Here is a 21,855-nt window from a genome sequence, read left to right as displayed (position 1 = left end):
TGGTGCCGGTGGATCTCGAAAAAAAAAAAAGAATGTGACTGTCTTCTTCCTTTCCTTACCTACCTAGTTCCTTTGGGTTGTAGAGCTGAGCCTCGCTCTTCACCCCCTTGCAGTCTATACAGGTAGCTGCCTTCCACTTTATCCACCATGATCGGGTTCGGGTCACGCGATGTCGACCTTGAGAAGGCTCCTGAGGTCGACAATGCCTGCGAAAGCCGCAGCAACGAAACTTCCGAGAGCTACGAGGGCAGAGAAAACGCCGTCCCCGGCGAGAGCTTCGAGTATGGCAATTCCCTCTACGCAAAGGCCCAGCGCCTCGCCGGGAAATTCCACGTCGAGCAGCGAGGCATCGAGCGCGTGCCGGCGGAGGAGCAAACGGATACGTCCTACTTCAACATCGGCAGCATGGTGTGTTCCTGCAACTCTTGATGGCCCGATGGGCTTCCCACTGACCGGACCTAGTGGCTGGCCGCAAACATGGTCGTGAGCTCTTTCGCCATTGGTGTGCTCGGCAAATCCCTCTTCTATTTGGGCTTCGTCGATGCTATCCTCGTCTGTATTTTCTTCAACTTGCTTGGAGTCTTGACGGTCTGCTTCTTCTCTTGCTTCGGTCCCGCTTTCGGATTGCGCCAGATGGTGCTTTCTCGTTTCTGGTTCGGATGGTGGCCCGTGAAGTTCGGTAAGTTGCGCAGTATGAACTGTACCGGATGATCGGCATTGCTAACGTGTCCGTTCTCTACTAGTTGCTATCCTGAACGTCATTGCCTGTGTCGGTTGGTCTGCCGCCAACGCCATCGTCGGTGCCCAGCTCCTCAATGCGGTCAACAGCGATGTCCCTGGTTTCGCCGGTATTCTCATCATTACCTTCTGCACCCTCTTCATCACCTTCGCCGGATACAAGGTCGTTCACGCCTACGAATACTGGAGCTGGATCCCCACCTGCATCGTTTTCTTCATCGTGCTGGGCTGCTTCGCCCACTCGGGAGCTTTCCTCAACCTTCCCATGGATACCGGCACATCCGAGCTAGGCGGCGTCCTGTCCTTCGGCTCGACCATCTACGGGTTTGCAACTGGCTGGACTAGTTACGCCGCCGACTACACCGTGTACCAGCCGGCTACCCGCAGCCGTCGCAAGGTTTTCGGTGCCACCTGGCTCGGTCTGATCATTCCCCTGCTTTTCACCGAGATGCTGGGTATCGCCGTCTTCACTGCCACCGACCTGAACGGTGGTAACAACAAGTACGCCGCCGGCTACCAAGCTTCTGGTAACGGTGGTCTGTTGGCCGCCGTCCTCGAGCCTCTCGGCGGATTCGGCAAGTTTTGCCTGGTGATCCTGGCCCTGTCCATCATCGCCAACAACTGCCCCAACATCTACTCCGTCTCCCTGACCCTACAAGTCCTGAGCCGCTTCTCGCAGCGCGTGCCCCGCTTCATTTGGACCTTCCTCGCTTCATGCGTGTCCCTCGCCATCGCCATCCCCGGCTACTCCCACTTCGAAACCGTCTTGGAGAACTTCATGAACTTCATTGCCTACTGGCTGGCCATCTACTCTGGAATCGCCGTCGCCGACCACTTCATCTTCAAGCGTGGGTTCGGCGGTTATAAACCCGAGATCTACGACAAGCCCGAGAAGCTGCCCCTGGGGATTGCCGCGTCGATCGCCTTCTGCTTCGGTATCGCCGGTATGATCACCGGTATGAGCCAAACGTGGTTTGTCGGCCCGATCGCGAAACACGCGGGCGCGGCGCCCTATGGCGGTGATGTTGGCTTTGAGCTGGGCTTTGCCTTTTCGTTCGTCACGTATTGTGCTTTGAGACCGTTTGAGCTTCGTTATTTCGGTCGGTAAGCCTGGAGCTTTTATTTCTTGTACATAGCGGATTGGGTAGCATGTAATATTTGTGCATCGGTCCTTGCGTGGGCCTGTTTATAATTGAACTTTGCATTTGCATTGACTATTCTTCCATTTAAACCTTCCAGCCCAATGAGTAGTAAATCATTGACAACACGCGAGGCCTTGACATAGGCTTCCGCACGCAAACTTGCACTGCTCCTCCGAGCTCTGTCGCGTGCGTCGTCTGGCCCCACCTCTATCCTCCGTATCGGTTCTAGTAGTGACCCGCTGCGCTAGTATTTCAGGCTGAAGTGTTAGCGAATGGATTCCATAAGCATGGAAACACTCGCGAATGGTCTTGGCAAGATTATCGAAATCAAGCGTATTATCATCGTCCAGAACAACATGCGCCGATGCAAGAGACTTGGTCTGATTCAATCGCCAGATATGCAGTTCGTGAATGGAGAGAACACCTGGGATCTCTTCGAGGTCGTGCTTCACGTCGTCGTGGTCGACTCCCTGTGGGGCACTTTGAAGGAGAATGAGACCGGCTCGTCGGACTGTCTTGTAGTTAGTCGTGTGCATTGACATGGGTAGTCGAAATGAAACATACTAAGAGGAATAGAGGAGAGGAAGATCATAACCGCAATCCCCATACTCACAGCCGGATCGGCATAGTACCTTCCTTCATAGTGCGCAAACCAAATCACAGCAGCGGCAATAATGACTCCGACGTTGTTGGCACAGTCGCCCAGCACATGGATAAGAACGCCCATCATGGCGAGATCTCGGTTGGATCCGCGGGAGGCGTTGTCTGATGCATTTGTGTGGTGTTTGTGGTGGACGTGCTACTCTTGTCAGCCCGGGAAAGAAACGGAAAGCTAGGTAGTACTCACTCTCTCACTAACTAGACTGATAGAGGCCGAGTCCTCATTTGGCGAGTCGTGCGAGTGGCCATCGCTGCCGTTATGATCATGGCCATGGTCGTGATCTATGGGAGCTGTTAGAAGTGGTTCTCGCAACGACGATTGTTGCAGAGACTTGCCATGTAGGAAAATCACACTGAGTATGTTCAGACCGAGTCCCACACATCCCATGATCAGAACCAGTTTTGGCTGTTCAACCCCTGGAATCACAGCGGTTAGTATTGACTATACGGTAAGGATGTGAGAGACGCACGCTGCATAGAGACAAAGCGCTCGATAGACTGTAGGAAGACGCTAATTGCAAGACCGAACAGCAGAACCCCGTTGAAGAAAGCGCCTAGTAGCTGTACTCGTTGCCAACCAAACGTAAGAGCTTTCGGGTGAGTGTTTTTATCGGCGACCTGTATGTGATCAGGCTAAGGCTCATTCAAGGGGAGATTTGGAGTACGACTTACGACCGCTGCGGCAAGGGCAATCATGAAACCGACGATGTCATTGAGCTGAATCCTGTCAGACTTGGCAACAAAGGGTCCATCAATCAACATACATAGTGAAAGGCATCTGCCACCAATGCGAGTGAATGAGTATAGAAACCGACTACAGAAAGACAAGTTAGCTTCGATCCGTAGTATTTGAGTATCATTCGCTGTGTGCAAGCTCACCGGAAATCTCTGCTACAAAGAAACATAAGGAAAACCCAATCACGGCGCTTAGCCGTTGGACACGAGATAATTTGAACATAAGTGGCAATATCACGCAGGAATTCCCAAGTATTAGGTATGATGAGGGCCTCTATCTGTCTGTGAAGGGGGAACGTGATCGAGCTAAAAGAGCGACTTGAAGTTTTAGCGTTATTCCTTAAATCGTAGGCGGCAATCTTGGTGTAACCTTGTGACTCAGCTGTTGCAGGCTGCGCCATTACGCCCATGTGGATCAGGAGATCTTCTGGAAATGAGTCGAAGGCCACTTGTCAGATTTACAGACAAACTCGGAATTAATTTTTTCGTGGGTGAATAACAAGGAGTTCGACACCGATATGGGAGATTTCAACCTATCAAGCAGAACAGCCGTCCTGACGTGATCTATACGTAAAGAACAAAGATGTGATCCTTGAAAATGACTTTTTTTGAATATTAGAAAATGAAAACCACTTGAATTCCACATTAATACCCGGAGAACGTTAAAGCCTTATAATGAGATCCGGTGTCTCGTACCTGTACAGTGTGTCCCGAAACTGCCTACACTCTTCGATTGACTTTCCAGTCCCTAGGCCAAGAGGCACTAGTCTAGTTTGGGAGCTTTTCCGGAGTACCCCTGTCAATTGGACGTGTATTAACTACTGGAAGACGCGCGCGTCGCGCGCATCAGCCCTGAAACGAAGGACTGTAATTTTAGAATGGAATGTGAGAGCACACATGTGTTGTAAGAAGATGGAGAAAGTCGACGAGTAAGATATCGAATGCTGAATCGCTCTCCAGAAATCTGCCGCTTGAACGGACGGCATAGAGAGCCGAAAGTTTAAATAAATCTTATCTAATCATAATACCAGGCAGAAATGAGCTTATTGCTGCCCAATGACAAGGTGCATGTAATAGGCTGGTGATAGATCACCTGACACCCCCTACAAAGCAATGAACATCCTGCTTCATAAGGGAGCAACGAAATTCAATTTAAGGAGTGGGACATCTTGGTCATTGGATAGCCGTCGCCAGACCTATGCAATATTTACAACCAGAGCAAAGGCGATTAGGGACACCAAAACCAAAGAGGAGTGGCAAAGGGAGGATAAACCAGGTGAAGATACCATAATGGCAATAAAGTACAGAGCGTTGCAATAAAATGGAGGGTGACAAGCATATGATGAAGCAATCAAAGTAGAGCAACCTGCATGAATATGTGCAAATAACCCTACAACCCTAAGCCAAGACGATCTAATCCGAAGAAGGCGAAAATAAGGCAGGTACCCGGCGCTGCGAAGGCGAATGGGAAGCGTGCGTGGCAGAACAGTCCATACGTAGTTAAGCCAACCACTTTTTGCACAAGGGTCTTCCCTGCGGGCGAAGGTAAACCCTTTCTCTCACTTCGTTCGTTTCAGGGCAACGTCTCGTGCGCACGTACATCCGTGTTGATTAAAACCCTTCCTCTCACTACGTTCGTTTCAGGGCATTTCTAACTGAGATTACGAATTAGTTACTACAATCATGTGTTCACTTGTAATTTCAATAGATCTGACACCTCCGTACCCCTCCTCCAACACAGCTATCGTCGGGAGGCACATCTTTACAATCAATCATATGCGGTTAAACTAAAGATGGCGCCAAACCTAGCTCCTTCTCAATATGAGGTTATCTATGGCATGATCCATAGTGGCGAGCTATCTATAATTGAGGTAACACAAGCTGCTGGTTGTAATAGGAGTACTATCATACCTCCGATCTACGGATGTTTAGCAGCGTTAAAGCACCGCTAAATAAAGGCTGACGACCCCTTAGCATCACACCGGTTATGCTCGAGGCTTTATGCAACCATTTGCTTGAAACGCCTGCCTTGTATTTCGACGAGATGGCGATTTTTCTGTGGGACGAGTTCGCTTTACAAGCAACGAAATCGAGCATCAGCCGTGCCCTTCAGTCTAAAGGCGGGTCAAAAAAGTCTAGCAGGGTGAAAGCCCGAGAACATAACCTTGACGTTCGGGACGAATACAATCACTTTATCTCAGACTTCAAGTCTCACCACCTCGTCTATGTACAGGTATTACGGGCATGCTAGTCACCAATCACATATGGGGGCCTCAACTAACGACGGGGCAGCGACACCCAACCAATTTATCTGTCATCAGATAACGTGCAACACCTTGTACTCCGGCATCCCCAGGTATCGAGGAAAAGAGAATCCACGATCATGCTCAGTGAGCAAGAGCATAATCTGCCCTGATCAGACCCACCAGGCAGAGGTTCTCCGGTACATAGATACAAGTTTTAGAAATATTTGGGTAGCTTTTAGACAAATCTTGTATTCAAAACAAGTTTGGAAGATTCTTTGAGTCAGAATAGACCTTGGCCTAGTCGTCAACACTATACATCGGAATCCACAACAAATCTTCGTTATTGTCTGGATCCTCCACATCCTCGGAATTGGGAATTATTTCCTCAATTCCTACGATTTCCTTGATCCCCGATGAGCCTGAGACAAAGGACGCGACCAAGGCATCAATATGTGCATCCCACTTCTTGCACTTCCCTTTCTCGTACCCCCGAATGCAAAGATATTCCAGACTCTCGGGGAGAGCCTCCGGCAGCAGAAATGGTTGTCTTGGCTCGTTATTTTTCCTGACACCCATGGCAAAATATACCAAAAACCCGATGCCCACACTCAGTCGCTTCAAGGCCCGGAACTCTTTCAGTGACCCGCTGTTACTCGAGAAGGACCGGAGCATTTGGCGTTCATCATCATCGTCATTGTCACTTTCGGGCGTACTTTGATCGATTCCCTGATCAACCCGACCCTCCTCGAAATAAGAGGGTTGGAAATAGTGCATGTTGTTCTCGGCGTCGATATCCAGGACCTCCAGTGTGTCTTTGTGCGGGCAAATTGATTTGATGAAGGTCCTGGCCTTGAATGGCACATACCAACCTCCTAAAACGCACCGGCCACCAATGGTGTACTGGAATTCTCGCAGTACTTTGCAGGACTGAATAAGAGAGACGAGAAAGGTTGTTGGGAGGGCAGAGTGGCGGATATGGATTCTGCTAATATTGGACGATCTGGGCTCCAGCACTACGCGCGCCTCGGCATTTTCGTCGTCACAGAGGGCATCGGTGCTAATGGATTCGATAGACGGGAGGCGGTCGAAAAGCGTTGCGCATTCCAAGAAGTCGAGGGCCATGTAGAAACGGTAATCCGAGTTCCTATCGTCGACTATCATGTACACCTTGCGAAGATTTTGAAGATACGCAATACTAGCCGGGTTCGCATTGGCCCGACTGAGAAGTCGATGGAGGGGAAACTGAACACCGTCGTCTTGGGGCCTCTCGAAACCGCTGTAGAATCCAGAGAACACACTGAAAGGCTGTGTCATCACTAGGGACTCCAGATTGGGTGACACTGAGATGAGAATCGCGGCCAATGCCTGTGCAATGAAGGTGCCGTGAATCTCACCATGGCTGTTCGTCTAGTGAGCGCGCAGCTAAGCAACTAACTAGGAGTTGACTTTCTTACTCGTATCCATAAGCAGTAATTGGGAACCTGAAAGGCTCCGTGATTTCACCAGGAGGCTTCGTGATGTTTTGCATGAGCATATTGAACACCGCGCTTTCTTGGGAGCCGGCAAAACCCGCCTTCTGCACAGCCGCGCGGAGGAGACCCCTGTCGCCCGCACTGAGCTCGCGCTGCTCTGCCGTCTGGACATAGTGGTGCTCCATGCTGGGCTCCCTAGTCTGCACGATCTCCCGTACATAGTTTCCCAGCTGAGGTTTCTTAAGTATCTCCATCACGAGGTCAAAAGTCTTGTTAATGCTGTAGTCTTTCGGTTCGACACGGATCTGGTAGCACCGCTCGCGTGTTTTCATATCGCACAGGCGATGTATTGACCGACATGACCGCGATAGAGCGGCCAGATCACCAATCGATGATACACGGGGAATAACCATAGCTTGTATCTCGAGAGGGAGGGACAGGAATGCCATATTGGAGAAATAGAATAATTCCTCACCGATCGGGGTCGCGGTTTCCATTTTATTTTAGGCCGCGCCCGCTGAATACACTAGCCACGCCAAGGCATCCGTATGCTTACCCTGGGAGGGTCCCCCAGAAATTGTGTTTTATTTGTTGGTGTTTGTGCTAGATGATAGGGCTGCGGGGGAGGGGATTCTCATACCAGAGACCTCGTGTCCTGAAATCCAGAGCTAAATCCTTTATTATTATCGTATACGGTATCATCATCAATACTCTGGCTGGACAATTATCTCTGAGTCTGCCAATTTTATAACTAACGTAATTCCCGGCCGACCTGGCCACCCGGCCGTCCTGGCCACCCCATCCAAAACCGCGTCTTCCTACCTACCTACCTACTTCAACCACCTATTATGCCACCAAAACGCTCTGAATCTTCGCAGAAATTAGCCAATCAGGAGGGCAAGATCTTATTAGCCCTTAATGATATTAAAAATGGCCGCATCAAATCTCTCCGCGCAGTAGCGAAGCTATACGCAATACCGCGTTCAACACTACAAACGCGCGCCCACGGCCAAACCTCACGCGCTGAGAAACGCCCATCTGGTCATAAATTGACCCAATACGAAGAGGATTCGCTTACTAGGTGGATTATCTCTATGGATACGCGTGGAGCAGCGCCTAGGCCATCTACTGTGCGAGATATGGCTAATATCCTACTTACTGCGCGCGGCGAGACCCCTCCGCCTAGTGTAGGCAAAAATTGGCCATCAACCTTTATTCAACGGCGCGATGAGCTTCGCACACGCTTCTCAAGAAGATATGACTACCAGCGCGCCCTAAACGAAGACCCGAAATCGCTACGACAGTGGTTTGCGACTGTACAACGCGTTATCGATGAGAACGGTATACAATCGGAGGATATCTACAACTTTGATGAGACAGGATTTGCAATGGGTCTTATTTCAGCGCAGAAGGTGGTTACGCGGGCAGAATACTACGGTCGGCGATCTATTCTGCAGCCAGGAAATCGCGAATGGGTTACTGCTATCGAAGCAATCTACGCGGATGGTTATTCGCTACCGCTATGCGTGATCTTTAAGGGCCAAGTTGCTATTACGGGTTGGTTTGATAACCTACCAAGAGACTGGCGAATCGAGGTCTCAAATAACGGCTGGACTACCGATAAGATTGGCCTACGGTGGCTACAAAAACTCTTTATTCCAGCGACTACTACCCATACGCGAGGCAAATATCGTCTATTGATTCTTGATGGCCACGGAAGCCATCTTACACCCCAATTCGACCGAATCTGCGCAGAAAACGATATTATATCGCTTTGTATGCCTGCGCATTCTTCGCATCTTCTACAACCGCTTAATGTTGGGTGTTTTGCTATACTTAAACGCGCGTACGGTCGCTTCGTAAGCGATCTTGCGCGTGTAGGCTATAACCATATCGACAAGTTTGATTTCTTGGACGATTACCAACGCGCGCGGCTAGAAGCCTTTCAACCAAATACTATTCGAAATAGCTTCGTAGCTACTAGTCTAGTGCCAATCGATCCAGAAAGGGTGCTTTCAAAACTTAATATCTCACTCCGAACGCCTACACCACCGGGTAGTCGACTAAGCAGCAGATCGAGCCAATTCACCCCAAAAACGCCAAAAACTGTTATTCAGCTCCAAAAGCAAGCTTCGATGCTTAAGGATCTACTAAAGCAACGGTCAACTAGCCCTCCGAGCCCATCAAAAACTATACTAGATCAGATTATCAAAGGCCACTACATATCGCTACACAACACTGCGCTACTAGCGCAAGAAAATGCGAATCTACGCGCAGCGAACGAGAAGAAACGACAAAAACGCAATCGGTCAACTAGGCAGATACCCTGTGAAGATGGCCTATGGGTCGAAGAGGGCCTACAGCTAGCTCAGCAGCTAAACCAACCAGTTGAAGGTATTAGGTTAGCATCGCATGCGCAGGGCGATCTGCCTAATTAGCCAGATCAGCCAGCCAAAAGGGCTCCGCCAAGGTGTAGCGGGTGCGGGGTGATTGGGCATAAGATCAATCGTTGTAATAATCACTAGTTTTATATCAATTAATCCGTTTTGGTTGAGATATGCCGATTTAAAATCTTCTAATGGGGGTGGGTGGCCGGGACGGGCGGGTGGCCAGGTCGGCCGGGAATTACGTTAGGGGGATTCTAGATTACATAAGTAATAAACATGGAAGGATAATTATATCTCCGGTCCACCGCGGTATTCGTATTGACACCAGCTTTAGTGTACAGTGGTGTAACGTAAGTATTTGACCTCGAGTACTTCGGCCTAGGACCCACTTTTCTAATACTGCCAGGCAGAAACCTCTGAAATTCAATTCAGTCTAATAGCTAGTATGCCACCCCTCATACTTAATAACATCAGCTACCCTGTGAGGCATAGTTTCTGATAGATGCTTGAATAATTCAATATCTAGGCCTTCCCAGGCTTCCTGTGCAGCTTTTAGCAATAGATCTAACGTAGATTCGTTGTTCGGTAGGCGCATTAGCTCAGGATAACGCTTAAGAATTTCGGCTTTTAGCAGCGCCCAGAGGTTCTCGATCGGGTTTAAATCAGGTGAATAAGGAGGCCATTCCATAATCTCGCAGTTAAGCTCATTAAGAGCTTCCCGTACAATATATGCAGTATGAACGGGCGCGTTATCTTGCTGAAAAATAGCATTATTATCAATACTATTAAGTAGCGTAGGTAAGATACGCCGATAGAGCTCTTCAATCGTACGTGAAGAAACACCACCTCTTCTAGACGTAGGATCTCCGAATAATGGAATTAGGCCTGATCGACGCGGTAAGCCAGAGAAAGCAGCCCAAAATATCTACTTAATTTGCTTCCCTCGCGCCGGAACCATCTGAACCTGAGAGCCTTCTTTTGAATGCTGAAAAAGCTGGTCTTTTAGACGTGTAAACGTCCATTCTTGCCGCTGGCCTATTCCACGTTCAACTGTACATTCGTCTGACCAGTAGACGTGGGCCTAGTCTTCAGGAGTGAAGTGTTGGTATTCGAGTGCCTATTGAAGCCGTTTCGTAGCATGTTCAGGCGTAAGTGCCGGACGCTGCATTTTCCTCCATTTTCGAAGACCCATTTCGTGGGTTAGACGCTAAATTGACTGGCGATGGACCTTAAAATCGACCTCTCTAAGTAGATCTTTAATTAATATCGATGGCTTTTCTTGTATAGTGTCGTAGATATAGTCACGATCCTCTTCAGTAAGCTTCCTTGGAGCGCCTAAGCGTGGAAGGCTTTCTTATTTTTGACGCTTTGCCTCTTGGGTAAGGGTATATTGAATTGTTGAGCGTGGAATATCGGGAAAGCGCATCTTCTTAATGGTTGTTGCACCCCAGCCATTTGTAGCGTGTAATTCGCAGATCTTGGCCCTAGTAAGGCAGTTAAGCTCTGGGCCTCTCTTCCCACGTATAGGAGGCATAATAAGGTAAGAAAGACTGCTATAACGCGTTAACTGTAGCGTATATGTTAGCAAGCGCGTTGAAACGCGAGGTGTGGTGTACTAATAAAGTAGGCGGTATAATAAAGCGGTCAGGCTAAAAGTGGATCCTAAAGTACTCGAGGTCAAATACTTATGTTACACCACTGTATGTACTAAGATGGGGTTTGATTTTCGGTACGGAAGTATCAACACTTCTACCTCACTACCTCTTCATAACCTGACACCCATCCTCCTTAGCAGCACTATCCGAGAACCGCTAGAATCTCTGCGCAATATAGCGCCTGATTAGTGATATGATACAAAAGTAGTCGCTAACCTGTTCTGAGAAGTCAGCGGGATGTTTCCCGAAACTCTGAAGCGGGCGCATTGGCTTACCCGAATAATGCAAAGATAATCTGAGTCAATTGCTGATTCCTCAGTCTAGGCCAAGCTCACTGCACAGCGATGGTCCGGTCTACGCTAATCCCACTGTAGCTAGTCGATGTGAACCCCGCAGAAGCTCGGCGCAAAGCCATTTGGCGCCAAAGTCCCCCTTTGCCGCTATTACTTTTAATCCCGGTGCAGGCCCGGTCAGCCCGCTTTGATTGGATTATCCGTAGTGCTAGATCGCGAAACCGGCATCCTTATCAGCTTAAAGCTGAAGAACGCGACACTGATTGAATGTCCCGTCCATTTCACACCAAGCATATATTTTTAGAACTGCAAGAATTAACTAGGTTTGTGTGACTTGTATGCAATCTGGGTCATAGGGCAGTATGCTAACTACTATGTACCTACCTGTCAGAACTATGGCAAGCACCGGTCAAATGAACAATTACAAGCAGGGATATTCCAGCCAGACTGTCGCAACCCAGCAAACTCGCACAGCTGAGTCGGAGGCTGCTTTTCTACTCCCATACATCAAGAAGACAGACTATATTCTCGATGTCGGCTGCGGGCCTGGTACCATTACCCTAGGCTTTGTCAAATACGCTAGTGAAGGGAAAACGGTCGGTATCGATATTTCGGCGAATGTCTTAGGCAGAGCTAAGACAGCGGCCAACGAGGCCAGGATTCCTAAAGAAGAACCAGGCTCCATTGGCTTCGAAGAAGGCAATATCCTAGAAGGGCTCGCCTACCCTGACAATACGTTCGACGTCGTATTCTGCGCTCATACCTTCGGGTATATGCCACCACCGGACATGCCACTTAAGGCACTTACCGAGATGCGACGATTATTGAAGCCCGGAGGAATCCTGGCCACGCGCGATACCATCGAACAGCACTTTTACCCGCGGAGTATGGACCTCGACCGTCTCTGGGTGGGGAATTTCCGCCGAGCGGTACTTAAAGGGGATCCTGAAGCAGACCTTTCGCCGCCTGTTATGCCCGCTCTGTTCCGTCGGGCGGGTTTTGATGCTGACGGGGGTAGGGTTCATATCGGTACTGGAAGCACAGTGTTCTCGGGGGCAAACACTCGACAGTGGCTAGCTAATCGGGCTGAGAGCCAGTTACAGCCCGGCGACCCCTTACACCGGAGCTGGCTGGAGGCTGGCATCACTGAGGATGAGATACAGGAGACGCTGCTCGCCTCAAGAAAATGGGCCGAGACGGAGGATGCGTGGTATGCGGCGCTGCAGTGTGAAATGCTCGCATGGAAGTAGCTTCTTGGATACAGTAGAAATCGAAAACAGTTTACCCTCCCGATACTCACGCTTTGTTTCTCGGCCCGTATAGGTCTGGTAATTTGGCTTGACCCACGCCCACCCCTTTTCTTCCTTTCCGCGTTGTCTTCGTCTTCATCTACCTCTTATATGACGATAGCTGTACTACTGCCGTAGAAAACCAACTCCGGTAGGGGCTAATATTGGTTCTCGTTTATGCTTCCCACGACCCTTGATCCCTATCATCGCTTCTATTCATTCTTGGGCGTCTACCCACAGCTGGTACGGCCCACGTAAGGTGGGCCGTTGCCCAGATGCTCGAATTTTTAGAGTGATAAGTGACAGCCTACATCTTGTCGACTGTATCTCTCTGTCCCAAGAGCTCAAATTATAGGAACAGGATCTATAAAATACCCTATTATGACCCGTACAACAGCCAACTACCCGTGGGGCTGTTCAGCAAACGATAGGCTGGCAAGAGCCAACCAATACCAGGAGGTAGGGGTTCCAAATCATATGCAGTTCGGTAAACCTAGCGACCCTCCAGACCTACTGTCAGGAACACTTCGACCTGTTGCTAAGGCTCAGTGAGCAAAAGGGTGAGCAGGCCTATCTTCAGGAAATGTCCGCTACACAGACATCTCTAGGTAGATAAGAATCCGCACTCGGGAACACTCACCACCTCTGATACTACAAAGAAACCAACTTTGGCTGGAATGCTCTCTATTGGGAGACTTTTAGGTCAAGAAAAACGAAGAGAAACAGGAAAACGTCAAGCTCATTGCGCCTTGAACCCGAGCATCTCCGTGGACCTCTAGTAAATTGAAGACTAATTGCGCCTCAACAAGCTAAGAACGCCACTTGAAGCCGAGGTTTGATTCTACCAGGGTATGTAGTGGCGCACGCCACCAGCCCGTGTTCCTCTCGCTCTGTACCTTCTGTAAATCGCTGTGTCCACGGCTTTCAAGTCTCCACCAAGCGCCCACCAAGCGCGGCATTATAAACTTTCTGACCTATCCCTAACTAGAGATTGAGTAAAAACAGTATACCGAATCAGTCTGAATGCCCCAGCGCACAGGCCGCGTAGGAGAGGAGAGCATAGCCTGAAAGACCATACTGTGGAAAAGCCATCATGCTCGTTGTGTTGCAATGTGACGTGGATTGTCAGTGGCATGACATGCATGTTTTCCGTGTCTTTTATATAGAGCTGATTACGGTGCATGGGTCGTGTTTATTGCTGGAAACTGTTGGAGAAGTCCCACTAGACGAAATGCCCACATGTGCAGGGGTCGTAGATTGTCTCAGAATTTTTTTTCAACAGAAACCATGGAGTATTCCGTCTGGAAGACCTCGACAGTATCGCCTGGGCTATGGAGATGAAATACTTACGTTTCGGAGAATAAGATGCTTAGGTAATGTCTAGATCATGAAGGATTCGGAATAAAAGGGATCCGAGCAAGATACTCCGACACCACGACTCGGACAAACTCTGGCCTGAACGGAACAAAGAAACAAAGTCGCTCTTGGAAATGGTGCCGTTTGATAGGTTCGTCCATCATGGAAACAACTGGGTACGCCAATGATTACGATAGCACAGAGCGTGGAGGATAAAGAGGTCGGTTGGGAAAACTGGGGTATATAAAGCTGCTTCAAATGAACGGATTTGACTCGGTCATCACTACAGTCATCTTTCAAACAACACACCGATCCTCACGGCCCTCAAAACTCGGCATTATGTCTGTTATTCCTCTTACTGGCACACCTGTAGGGCTCGAGATCCCTGCCAAGGACGTGGATCGCGGTAAGTCGTCCCGTTTCTATACATTTATGTTTATCCGACAGCATAAGCTAAAACGTCGGCCTCGTAGGAGCTGCATTTTACAAGACGGTCTTCAACTGGACTTTTGCTACCTCAACTCTGGGTTTTCCCGCGCACAAGCTTCAAACCTTCGAAGTCCCAGGCGGCATTTTCCCCCTCGGAGGTGCCATGCGCCTGGAGGAAGAAATCCCAGCCGGCACGGGCGCTACCAAATTATACCTCTACGTGGATGACATTGGTGCTGCCATGGAGGTAGGTGGCTTATGGATTGACACGAGAGAGTGTGATCGGCTAATGAATGACAGGCTATTGAAAAGAATGGCGGCAAGAAGGCGAGCGAGATTATTCCCGAAGGCAACAAGGGGCTGTTCCAGTATTTCGAGGATAGTGAGAGCAACAACTTTGCGATCTACACTTACAAGTGAATGACTTGAAACGGTACTTCGGAATAATCCTTACGAATTGGATATGCGAAACCACAAAGAGTCTTGAAGCATGCTGTCTTGTAAGCAGAGAGAGACACATTTCGCTAGGATGGTTCAATATCAACTTCCCGTTTTGGTTCTTCTAAATCGGCTCATAGTTCGCCGAGACCATCACGTAGGTCAACCTAAATTCTTCAAAAGCTTAGAGTACAATACGTGTAGATGCTGCATCGGTATCCAGATATGTTCCGACTAATGGCTGTAAAAATCGCCCTAACTACTGGTTCAACAAACAACGGGCACTGGAATCCAGTCGAGCATTTCGCATTCCTGTTTTAATCAACGCAGACGTTAAAAGCGCTTCCGGCCTTTGATCGTAGCCTCTCCCGGTGTCCGATCGAACACCTTGCCGCGATATTTTGCGAATTATTGATTTCTAACACGACGCCCTATTCGATGTACCATATCGAGAATCCGTCCAGGCAACCGTGGCAGAAAATGGTGAATATTCTAGCCTAGCTTCTTAACGTCCCGCGAGACGGCATCTTTTATTTTGATTCATGGGTTAAACGAGTCCAGAATTCCTCGGCTTCAATCAACGACAAACCCGGCAGGCGCTTGCCGGAGTTCTTCGACCAGCATTTCTTCCGAATGTCATGTGGTGGTTTGATACTAGACACGACTAAGACGACAGCAAATTGTGGGGAAGTGGTCCTGTAGGCCCAGGTTTAGTAGAGAAATATATTTCATCGTGGAAGGCCATGGGATTATACATGGAGAATGTCATGTTAGCTTGTAGTATGTGACGAGTCAGTCGCGCTGCTGTGATAGTAAAGATGTATTTTCTTCTTCTTCATGTGATGAAGCAATGTAATAATGGGGTTCTTATAAGACAGCAGGCCAGCGAAGTCCAAGGTCATTCACAATACAAAGTAGTGTCTAGAATGGTGTATAAAACAAATTGGGAGGCGCCGACGGAGGTTGATTTTGGCGGGAAAAGTTAGAATGGTGAAGACTGTAAAATTTCATCCTAATGCTAATGGTCAAGAGCCACACTACTTAATGTATGTTCTAAATGTATGTAGTTTAGTCCGGGTGAGGTATTTGTGCCACGGGGCTTGGCACTCCGTAATAATACGGATCTTACAAATCATTACCGTCGCGGAGACTGGCTTAAAAGCATTCACCTGGACTCTTTCTTACAATATGCACTTCAATTTTGTACCATGAATCGTCCATTATCGCTGTCCGGTCTTCGAAGGGCTGGGATCGATATACGTTCTATCTCTATTGTACGCACATGCCATGCAACCCAGCAAAGGTCTTCCGCGCGCCGCAAAAGTACCTGCCATGACGAGAAGTCAACCAAGCCCAAGCTTCCATCTCAGTCTCTCTCGCCACTTCAATTTCCATTTTGGACTTGTCACTCTACATGGAACCGAGCAGGGATAAATACCCTGCGCTGCCTCGTTGGCTGCACCGCCGGTGACTTCTCTGCTATGTGGTTATTACAATCGTATTACTCGGAGCTCGGAACGAGCAGTATCATGGTTGCTTCTAGTGAGTTTTTCCTTTCCACGCAAGTCGTATGATCAAAGTTGACAAGAACCGTGCCAGTGGCCTCTGGTATCACGACTTCCATAGCCCTCGAAACAGTTCTACTTAGGCGCGGCGCTGATCAGCTCTCCTGGATGATGGCTGCGCGGACCGCCATGGGAATGAGCTTGGTATCTATGCTGGCCATGGAAATAGTAGAGAATGCGGTTGATTATCACCTTACAGGGGGAGTTGTGACGTTGGGTGATCCAAAGTTCTGGCTGGCGGCGGCTCTATCGGTAGGGGCTGGGTATCTGGCTCCGTTGCCATATAATTATCTGCGTCTACGGAAATATGGCAAGGCATGCCATTGAGCCTTGGAGGTATTTCGAAAGATTGTGAGCTTTTAGGAACGTGTATAATATCTAAGAAGCAGAAACATGATGAGAAATCCTCGGCTCTGTAGAGCTTGCCCCTAGGCACAGTCGAAGTTGACTACGTCTAAAGCCTCATCATGAAGCTGTTTCAAACTTCCTTCCCAGGTGAAAGATGGCAAGGCTTTCATGGTCCAAGGAAGTGGAATTTTTTCCGTTGTGACTCTATACTGCAATGAGTTTTGCGAAAGTTGAAAGGAGCATGGATGAATAAAAGGCCAGGGATTCGATGAGATTTGGCACATGAATTTTTTTTAGCACGATAGGTTCAGCTTCACAGCTGCATGCCCTTTACCAGATGATTAACACGATGTCTGTGTCGATTGTTCAATGGTAGAAGAATATAGACACCCGAAAACCGGGGCACTATGCGATCACATGACTCCGGGCACACCAGCCACGGCGTGCGCCACAGCAAAATCGCCGCGAATCGAAATCCACAACGGATTCGCCTTTGAAAGAAATCCTAGAAATTCAGCTGTTACCGCTTGACACGACCACACACCATGTCTAAACTCGGGAAGTGAGTGCTGACTCCCCGAAATTCTTCCGATTCTCTACTCTAACCATTTCTCTCAAAATTTACAGCCGTGCCGACTGGGCCGATGACGAGGAATTCGATGACCCCTCCGCGCTCCCCGCGCAACAAGTGATCAGCAACAAAGATGGCACCAAGACCGTCATCTCCTACCGCTTCAACGATGACAACAAGAAAGTGAAGGTTACCCGCCGCATCAAGACCTCCGTGGTCCGCGAACACGTCAACCCTCAGGTCGCCGAGCGCCGCTCGTGGCCCAAGTTCGGTCTCGAGAAGGGCCACCCTCCCGGTCCTACATTCGATACTACCTCCGTCGGCGAGAACATTGTCTTCCGCCCCAGCATCAACTGGAAGGCTCAGGCCAAGGAGGCCGAGAAGGATGGCGGTGAGAAGGGCAGCATGAAGGATCAGCTCAAGGACAAGAAGGTTAAGTGTCGTATTTGTTCCGGAGAGCATTTCACAGCTCGCTGTCCCTTCAAGGACACCATGGCACCTGTCGAGGAGCCCACTGCTGGTGGCGAGGGCGTTACTGAGGAAGACAAGGCCGGCTCGCTCGGTACTGGCTCTGGAGGCTACGTGCCGCCTCACCTGCGGAAGGGCGGTGCTGCTGCTGGCGAGAAGATGGGTGGTCGTTTCGAGAAGGACGATCTTGCGACTCTGCGTGTCACAAATGTACGTGTTTACACCTTGGAGATGCTATTTGGTGCATTTTCTAACTTTTTTCTTTTGCTCTCAACAGGTCAGCGAGTTGGCAGAGGAACAAGAGATGCGGGATCTCTTCGAGCGGTTCGGTCGTGTCACCAGAGTTTTCCTTGCCCGGGACAGAGAGACCCAGAGGGCCAAGGGTTTCGCTTTCATCTCCTACGCCGATCGGGCGGACGCACAGCTTGCTTGCGACAAAATGGACGGCTGTATGATCTCCCCCTTCCCACTCTTTCCCGGAGTCCCAGGCACTAACACACATTGTTTGCAGTCGGTTACCGCCACCTTATCTTGCGTGTGGAGTTCGCGAAGCGCACTTGATCTGTTTTTCGCCTTTTTTACGACATTTCTCGCTCCGTTTTCTTTTTCTTTTCAGGCGGGCCTACCTACCACTTGGGCGAAGCTCTTTTCCTTTTGTACTATGATTGATTGATAATGATGATTCCTCAAAAGACACCATGTCATTTATTTGCATTCGTCAGTCTATACAAAAGCAATGGTTGAGAGATTTTTGCGTGATCCGTTTCATTGATAGAGAATGGGTTGCGTACCCGGTTCCGGCATACTCCAATACAATCATGGTTACTGCTTTGCTTTGTTTACTTGCCACTCATTCCAGCCTTGGGGCCTAATACTTCGCAAGGGGGCTATCAAAGCCTTACCCCAGATCGTCAAACAATTCTCCGTAGCCTCGTTGCGACTAACTCTCTCGCTGTCCGCGGACAAGGATGTCAGTAACTTGGGACGTCCGCTTATGAATGGGGAGAGGCAAAGCCAGGTGCTGCACACGAATGACAATCCTCCATATCAACATTCAGGTGATCCTGTCATCTGCCGGGACGTAATCCGCGTAAGAAGCGCCTTCACGACAAGCCTCGGGGTACCCGGGCAGTGCCAGGATAGTCGGGAGCACAGAACTAACTTTTCCTCCTGTCAAGGCCGCAGGTGACCGCTTCGCCGAAGCAATGAGAAGGTTGCGCCTCCAAACGCACGTTCGAGGCTATTTGCGCTCGGATCCCAGATCCGGCACTCAATTGCAACGGCGTAGATCTATCTAGATCTCCATGAGCATATTTCCGTTCAAATCAGACCGACGTAATTTCCCGAAGGCAAATTGGGGTTGCATCACGTCGTATCCGTGATTCAAATCAGGAAAGAGACTTGGAAAAGTTTACCTGGGTTCTCGGCATTTGGCCCCTTAGTTGACCCGTTAGGAAGAGTTCACGTTAGCAGGGAAGAGCATGCATTGTCCTTTTTTGGCCCTCTCCTGCAACTCCACAACATCACTAGGCCGCCAGATTTTGACTGCGCCGCCACTGCGGCATGCAGTATGACAGGAGAACACATGTGAAAGGCGTTCACGACGTTCCGAAGTCCCAGTAACATTGCGGAAGACCCTGGTCTCTCTAGAGGCCGTTGTGAGACGATCCCGAAGCAATCGACGAGAAGGGCAGTTCTTCGTGAAGCCACCCTGTCGGCTTCGTCCCGTTGAGCAAGTTTTATCTAGGTCCTTCTCCCGTGTTACCAGGCGTCGTCCTCGGGTTGGCTGCCGTTGCCCAGGGATGGCTGGTAATGGCTAAGACCGATTGCTACGATGTTGAGCAAAGACGGATTTTCAGTACTGTACAGACGTTGGAGGCGCTTCAACCGGTCTGTAGTCGACGCCATCCAAAGTATATTGAGCTCCCGACAAGTTTCGTGGCGAGCCTCCAGGCGATAGCGGACAAATTAGGTCTCGCAAAGAGCCATATGATCCTTGGTCGGATGAATATTTTTGTGCTGTCATGTTCAATCCTTGCCCGAAAGACATTCGCGTACTGCATTTCCCCCTGGTTCTATTGCCAGCACTTTCATCGCCATCGAGAGTTGGAGGTCCAGGGTGATCAAGGTTTGCGATGACTAGACTGGCATACTGCCCAATGTGAGCGTTGTGGCATTCCGGTGAAGTCCCACTGGCATTAGCAACGAGATGATCGATCGATGGGGCAACGGAATATCTGCAGTGAGCTACCGGGAATCAGGTCGACTGTCGCCCCAAGTAACCCTTCAATGATCGCCAAACTTTGTGTCCAGACGTTGGATTGAGAGTCGGGATTGAGTTTCGCGGAGATGGAGCAAACTGCAACCATAGAACCGTTAGTTTCCCCTTAAGTTACTAGCCTCGAGGATCAGCACTCCGTACCTTTCTGTCAAAATATGGGTCTCGCACGGAATTACCGATTTCTGTCATGGTACCTGAGTTCAAGTTCCGCTCTGTCTATTTTAGGCCCCACTGGTGGAGAAGCGAATATCCGGCATGATCAATAGCTGTCTCGAACTTAAATGTAGGAGACAGCACTCGGTGCCATGGATCCCGATGGATAGGGTAGAAGTCAACAATCTACCTAACCAGGTATCTAGGTAAGCCGCGTAAGGGGTTCGTGGGGCGGTTTCGACGACTCTCCCGGCATTGCCCAGGGAGCCGAGCTCAGGAGCTAGGTGATGCTGACACAAAGCCCGGCCTGTTAGATGCGATCATTTGAAGGTGTAGTTGGGGTCCAGGATAGGATCCACAGTGGGATCCAAGATCCTAGACCAACGGGCATAAAGAGCCGGGGTCACGGAACAGGGGCCGGGCAGTCCAGAATATTATCGGCTGCCCCTCTCGGTATACCACGCTGCTTGTCTCTGGCCAATGAATAATCATTGTCTGCGCCCGAAAAGTGAAACGGCCCATGTAATGAGAAAACCCCAGTCCCGACGCTCTCCTCGGCTGATAGTCCTTTGTCTTCCCTGTCAGAACCTAAGCACGGCTGGATGCAGCCCGGGAAATGGTCAAAATGAAATGACGAAGAGTCGTACAGACTGATTCCTTTCGCGTCCAAACACCAATTGTCTTCCAGTTCATAACGAGCATGCAAGGTAGTGGCACGTGCCCCCATCCCTGGACCGCTGCAAATGCGGGAACAGAAAATGTCTCAGGAGAATATGCAACCCTGAACAGCCTCATAAACTCTCCCCCGGATGATTTGCCTGGCCCGGAGCGTGGATCCATGGTTCGATTGATGAGTTTGTGCAGTATTGCACCCTAGGACCACTTCTTTCAGTTAAAAAAAAACTCAAATCTTGATCCATTCTTAGCACACACAAATTACACTTTGGGATGGGGGCAGTACCTGCAGTGGATAGGAAATTCCTGACTCTCCGCATACACGAGCCAGGATCGGACATTTTCAGGTGCGCACTATCATGTACCTCATAATATAGTGCCATGTACTCGACCCGTTCTGCCTGTGATAGATGAGAAATGGTGGGGAACGACGGAGTGGACCCCCGGCACGGTACGGAGCGTGGATCGATCTACTAGGAGGATATCGGCTACCGTAGCCTCAATTCAACACGACTAGGGGCCCTGCAGAACAACAGGGTTACCCGAGCGTTCACACTGGACTAATAGTATGTAAACTAGATGCTTTCTATGCTGAAAAGTGGAGGTCGGTACGTCATTTACAGCATCAAAGGACAGGAACTTGTTTACCGCCCCGGCACGTGCTGCTCATGGGGGGGCGGATGAGGTCCGCCGAAAGTCAAATACCCAATATCCCTTCCTATTTCATCATTGATTCGGTCACCTGTGATGACTGTCATCCCCTGCACCCAGTACCGCGTTTGGCACCGTCTCATGAACAGAATGGCCCGTGAGGGGAGCCGCCCTGCACAACATACCCTCCACTACCAATGACTGGCCCGTTGATCAGATCCCCGATCGGATCTATCCAATCAAACACTGCCGGGTGCTTCTCTGTCGCTCTTTGCAATTTGCCATCTGAACCAGCTAGCCCCC

General features: G+C 49.6%; 6 protein-coding genes across 6 annotated transcripts; 4 read left to right on the top strand and 2 right to left on the bottom strand.

The window, feature by feature from the left end:
• Positions 1-147: 147 nt before the first annotated feature.
• N7498_002282 (cytosine permease) lies at positions 148-1,846 on the top strand (the record flags this gene model as incomplete). Its single annotated transcript, XM_058449344.1, has 3 exons — positions 148-408; positions 463-679; positions 744-1,846. The coding sequence occupies 3 exons, from the start codon at positions 148-150 to the stop codon at positions 1,844-1,846; spliced, it is 1,581 nt and encodes a 526-aa protein (XP_058311688.1).
• A 147-nt stretch (positions 1,847-1,993) lies between these two features.
• Positions 1,994-3,498, bottom strand: N7498_002281 (cation diffusion facilitator family transporter; the record flags this gene model as incomplete). The annotated part of the gene is made up of 7 exons (XM_058449343.1): positions 1,994-2,391; positions 2,445-2,679; positions 2,728-2,957; positions 3,011-3,158; positions 3,213-3,257; positions 3,305-3,354; positions 3,420-3,498. 7 exons carry the CDS (start codon positions 3,496-3,498, stop codon positions 1,994-1,996), a joined length of 1,185 nt encoding a protein of 394 aa, XP_058311687.1.
• Positions 3,499-5,818: 2,320 nt separating this feature from the next.
• On the bottom strand, positions 5,819-7,442 carry N7498_002280 (uncharacterized protein; the record flags this gene model as incomplete). Its single annotated transcript, XM_058449342.1, has 2 exons — positions 5,819-6,920; positions 6,976-7,442. 2 exons carry the CDS (start codon positions 7,440-7,442, stop codon positions 5,819-5,821), a joined length of 1,569 nt encoding a protein of 522 aa, XP_058311686.1.
• Positions 7,443-11,723: 4,281 nt separating this feature from the next.
• Positions 11,724-12,478, top strand: N7498_002279 (class I SAM-dependent methyltransferase; the record flags this gene model as incomplete). The annotated part of the gene is made up of 2 exons (XM_058449341.1): positions 11,724-12,342; positions 12,432-12,478. The coding sequence occupies 2 exons, from the start codon at positions 11,724-11,726 to the stop codon at positions 12,476-12,478; spliced, it is 666 nt and encodes a 221-aa protein (XP_058311685.1).
• A 1,834-nt stretch (positions 12,479-14,312) lies between these two features.
• Positions 14,313-14,822, top strand: N7498_002278 (VOC family protein; the record flags this gene model as incomplete). The annotated part of the gene is made up of 3 exons (XM_058449340.1): positions 14,313-14,379; positions 14,447-14,649; positions 14,703-14,822. 3 exons carry the CDS (start codon positions 14,313-14,315, stop codon positions 14,820-14,822), a joined length of 390 nt encoding a protein of 129 aa, XP_058311684.1.
• Positions 14,823-17,298: 2,476 nt separating this feature from the next.
• Positions 17,299-18,353, top strand: tif35 (translation initiation factor eIF3 core subunit g; the record flags this gene model as incomplete). The annotated part of the gene is made up of 4 exons (XM_058449339.1): positions 17,299-17,315; positions 17,381-18,002; positions 18,070-18,241; positions 18,304-18,353. The coding sequence occupies 4 exons, from the start codon at positions 17,299-17,301 to the stop codon at positions 18,351-18,353; spliced, it is 861 nt and encodes a 286-aa protein (XP_058311683.1).
• Positions 18,354-21,855: the final 3,502 nt, after the last annotated feature.

This window comes from Penicillium cinerascens (genome assembly GCF_028974065.1).
Source record: "Penicillium cinerascens strain IBT 15544 chromosome Unknown contig_1_segment0_segment0, whole genome shotgun sequence".
In the NCBI taxonomy this organism is placed as follows: Eukaryota; Fungi; Ascomycota; class Eurotiomycetes; order Eurotiales; family Aspergillaceae; genus Penicillium; species Penicillium cinerascens.
Note: the sequence above shows the minus strand (reverse complement) of the source record. Positions and strands in the feature narration are given on the sequence as shown.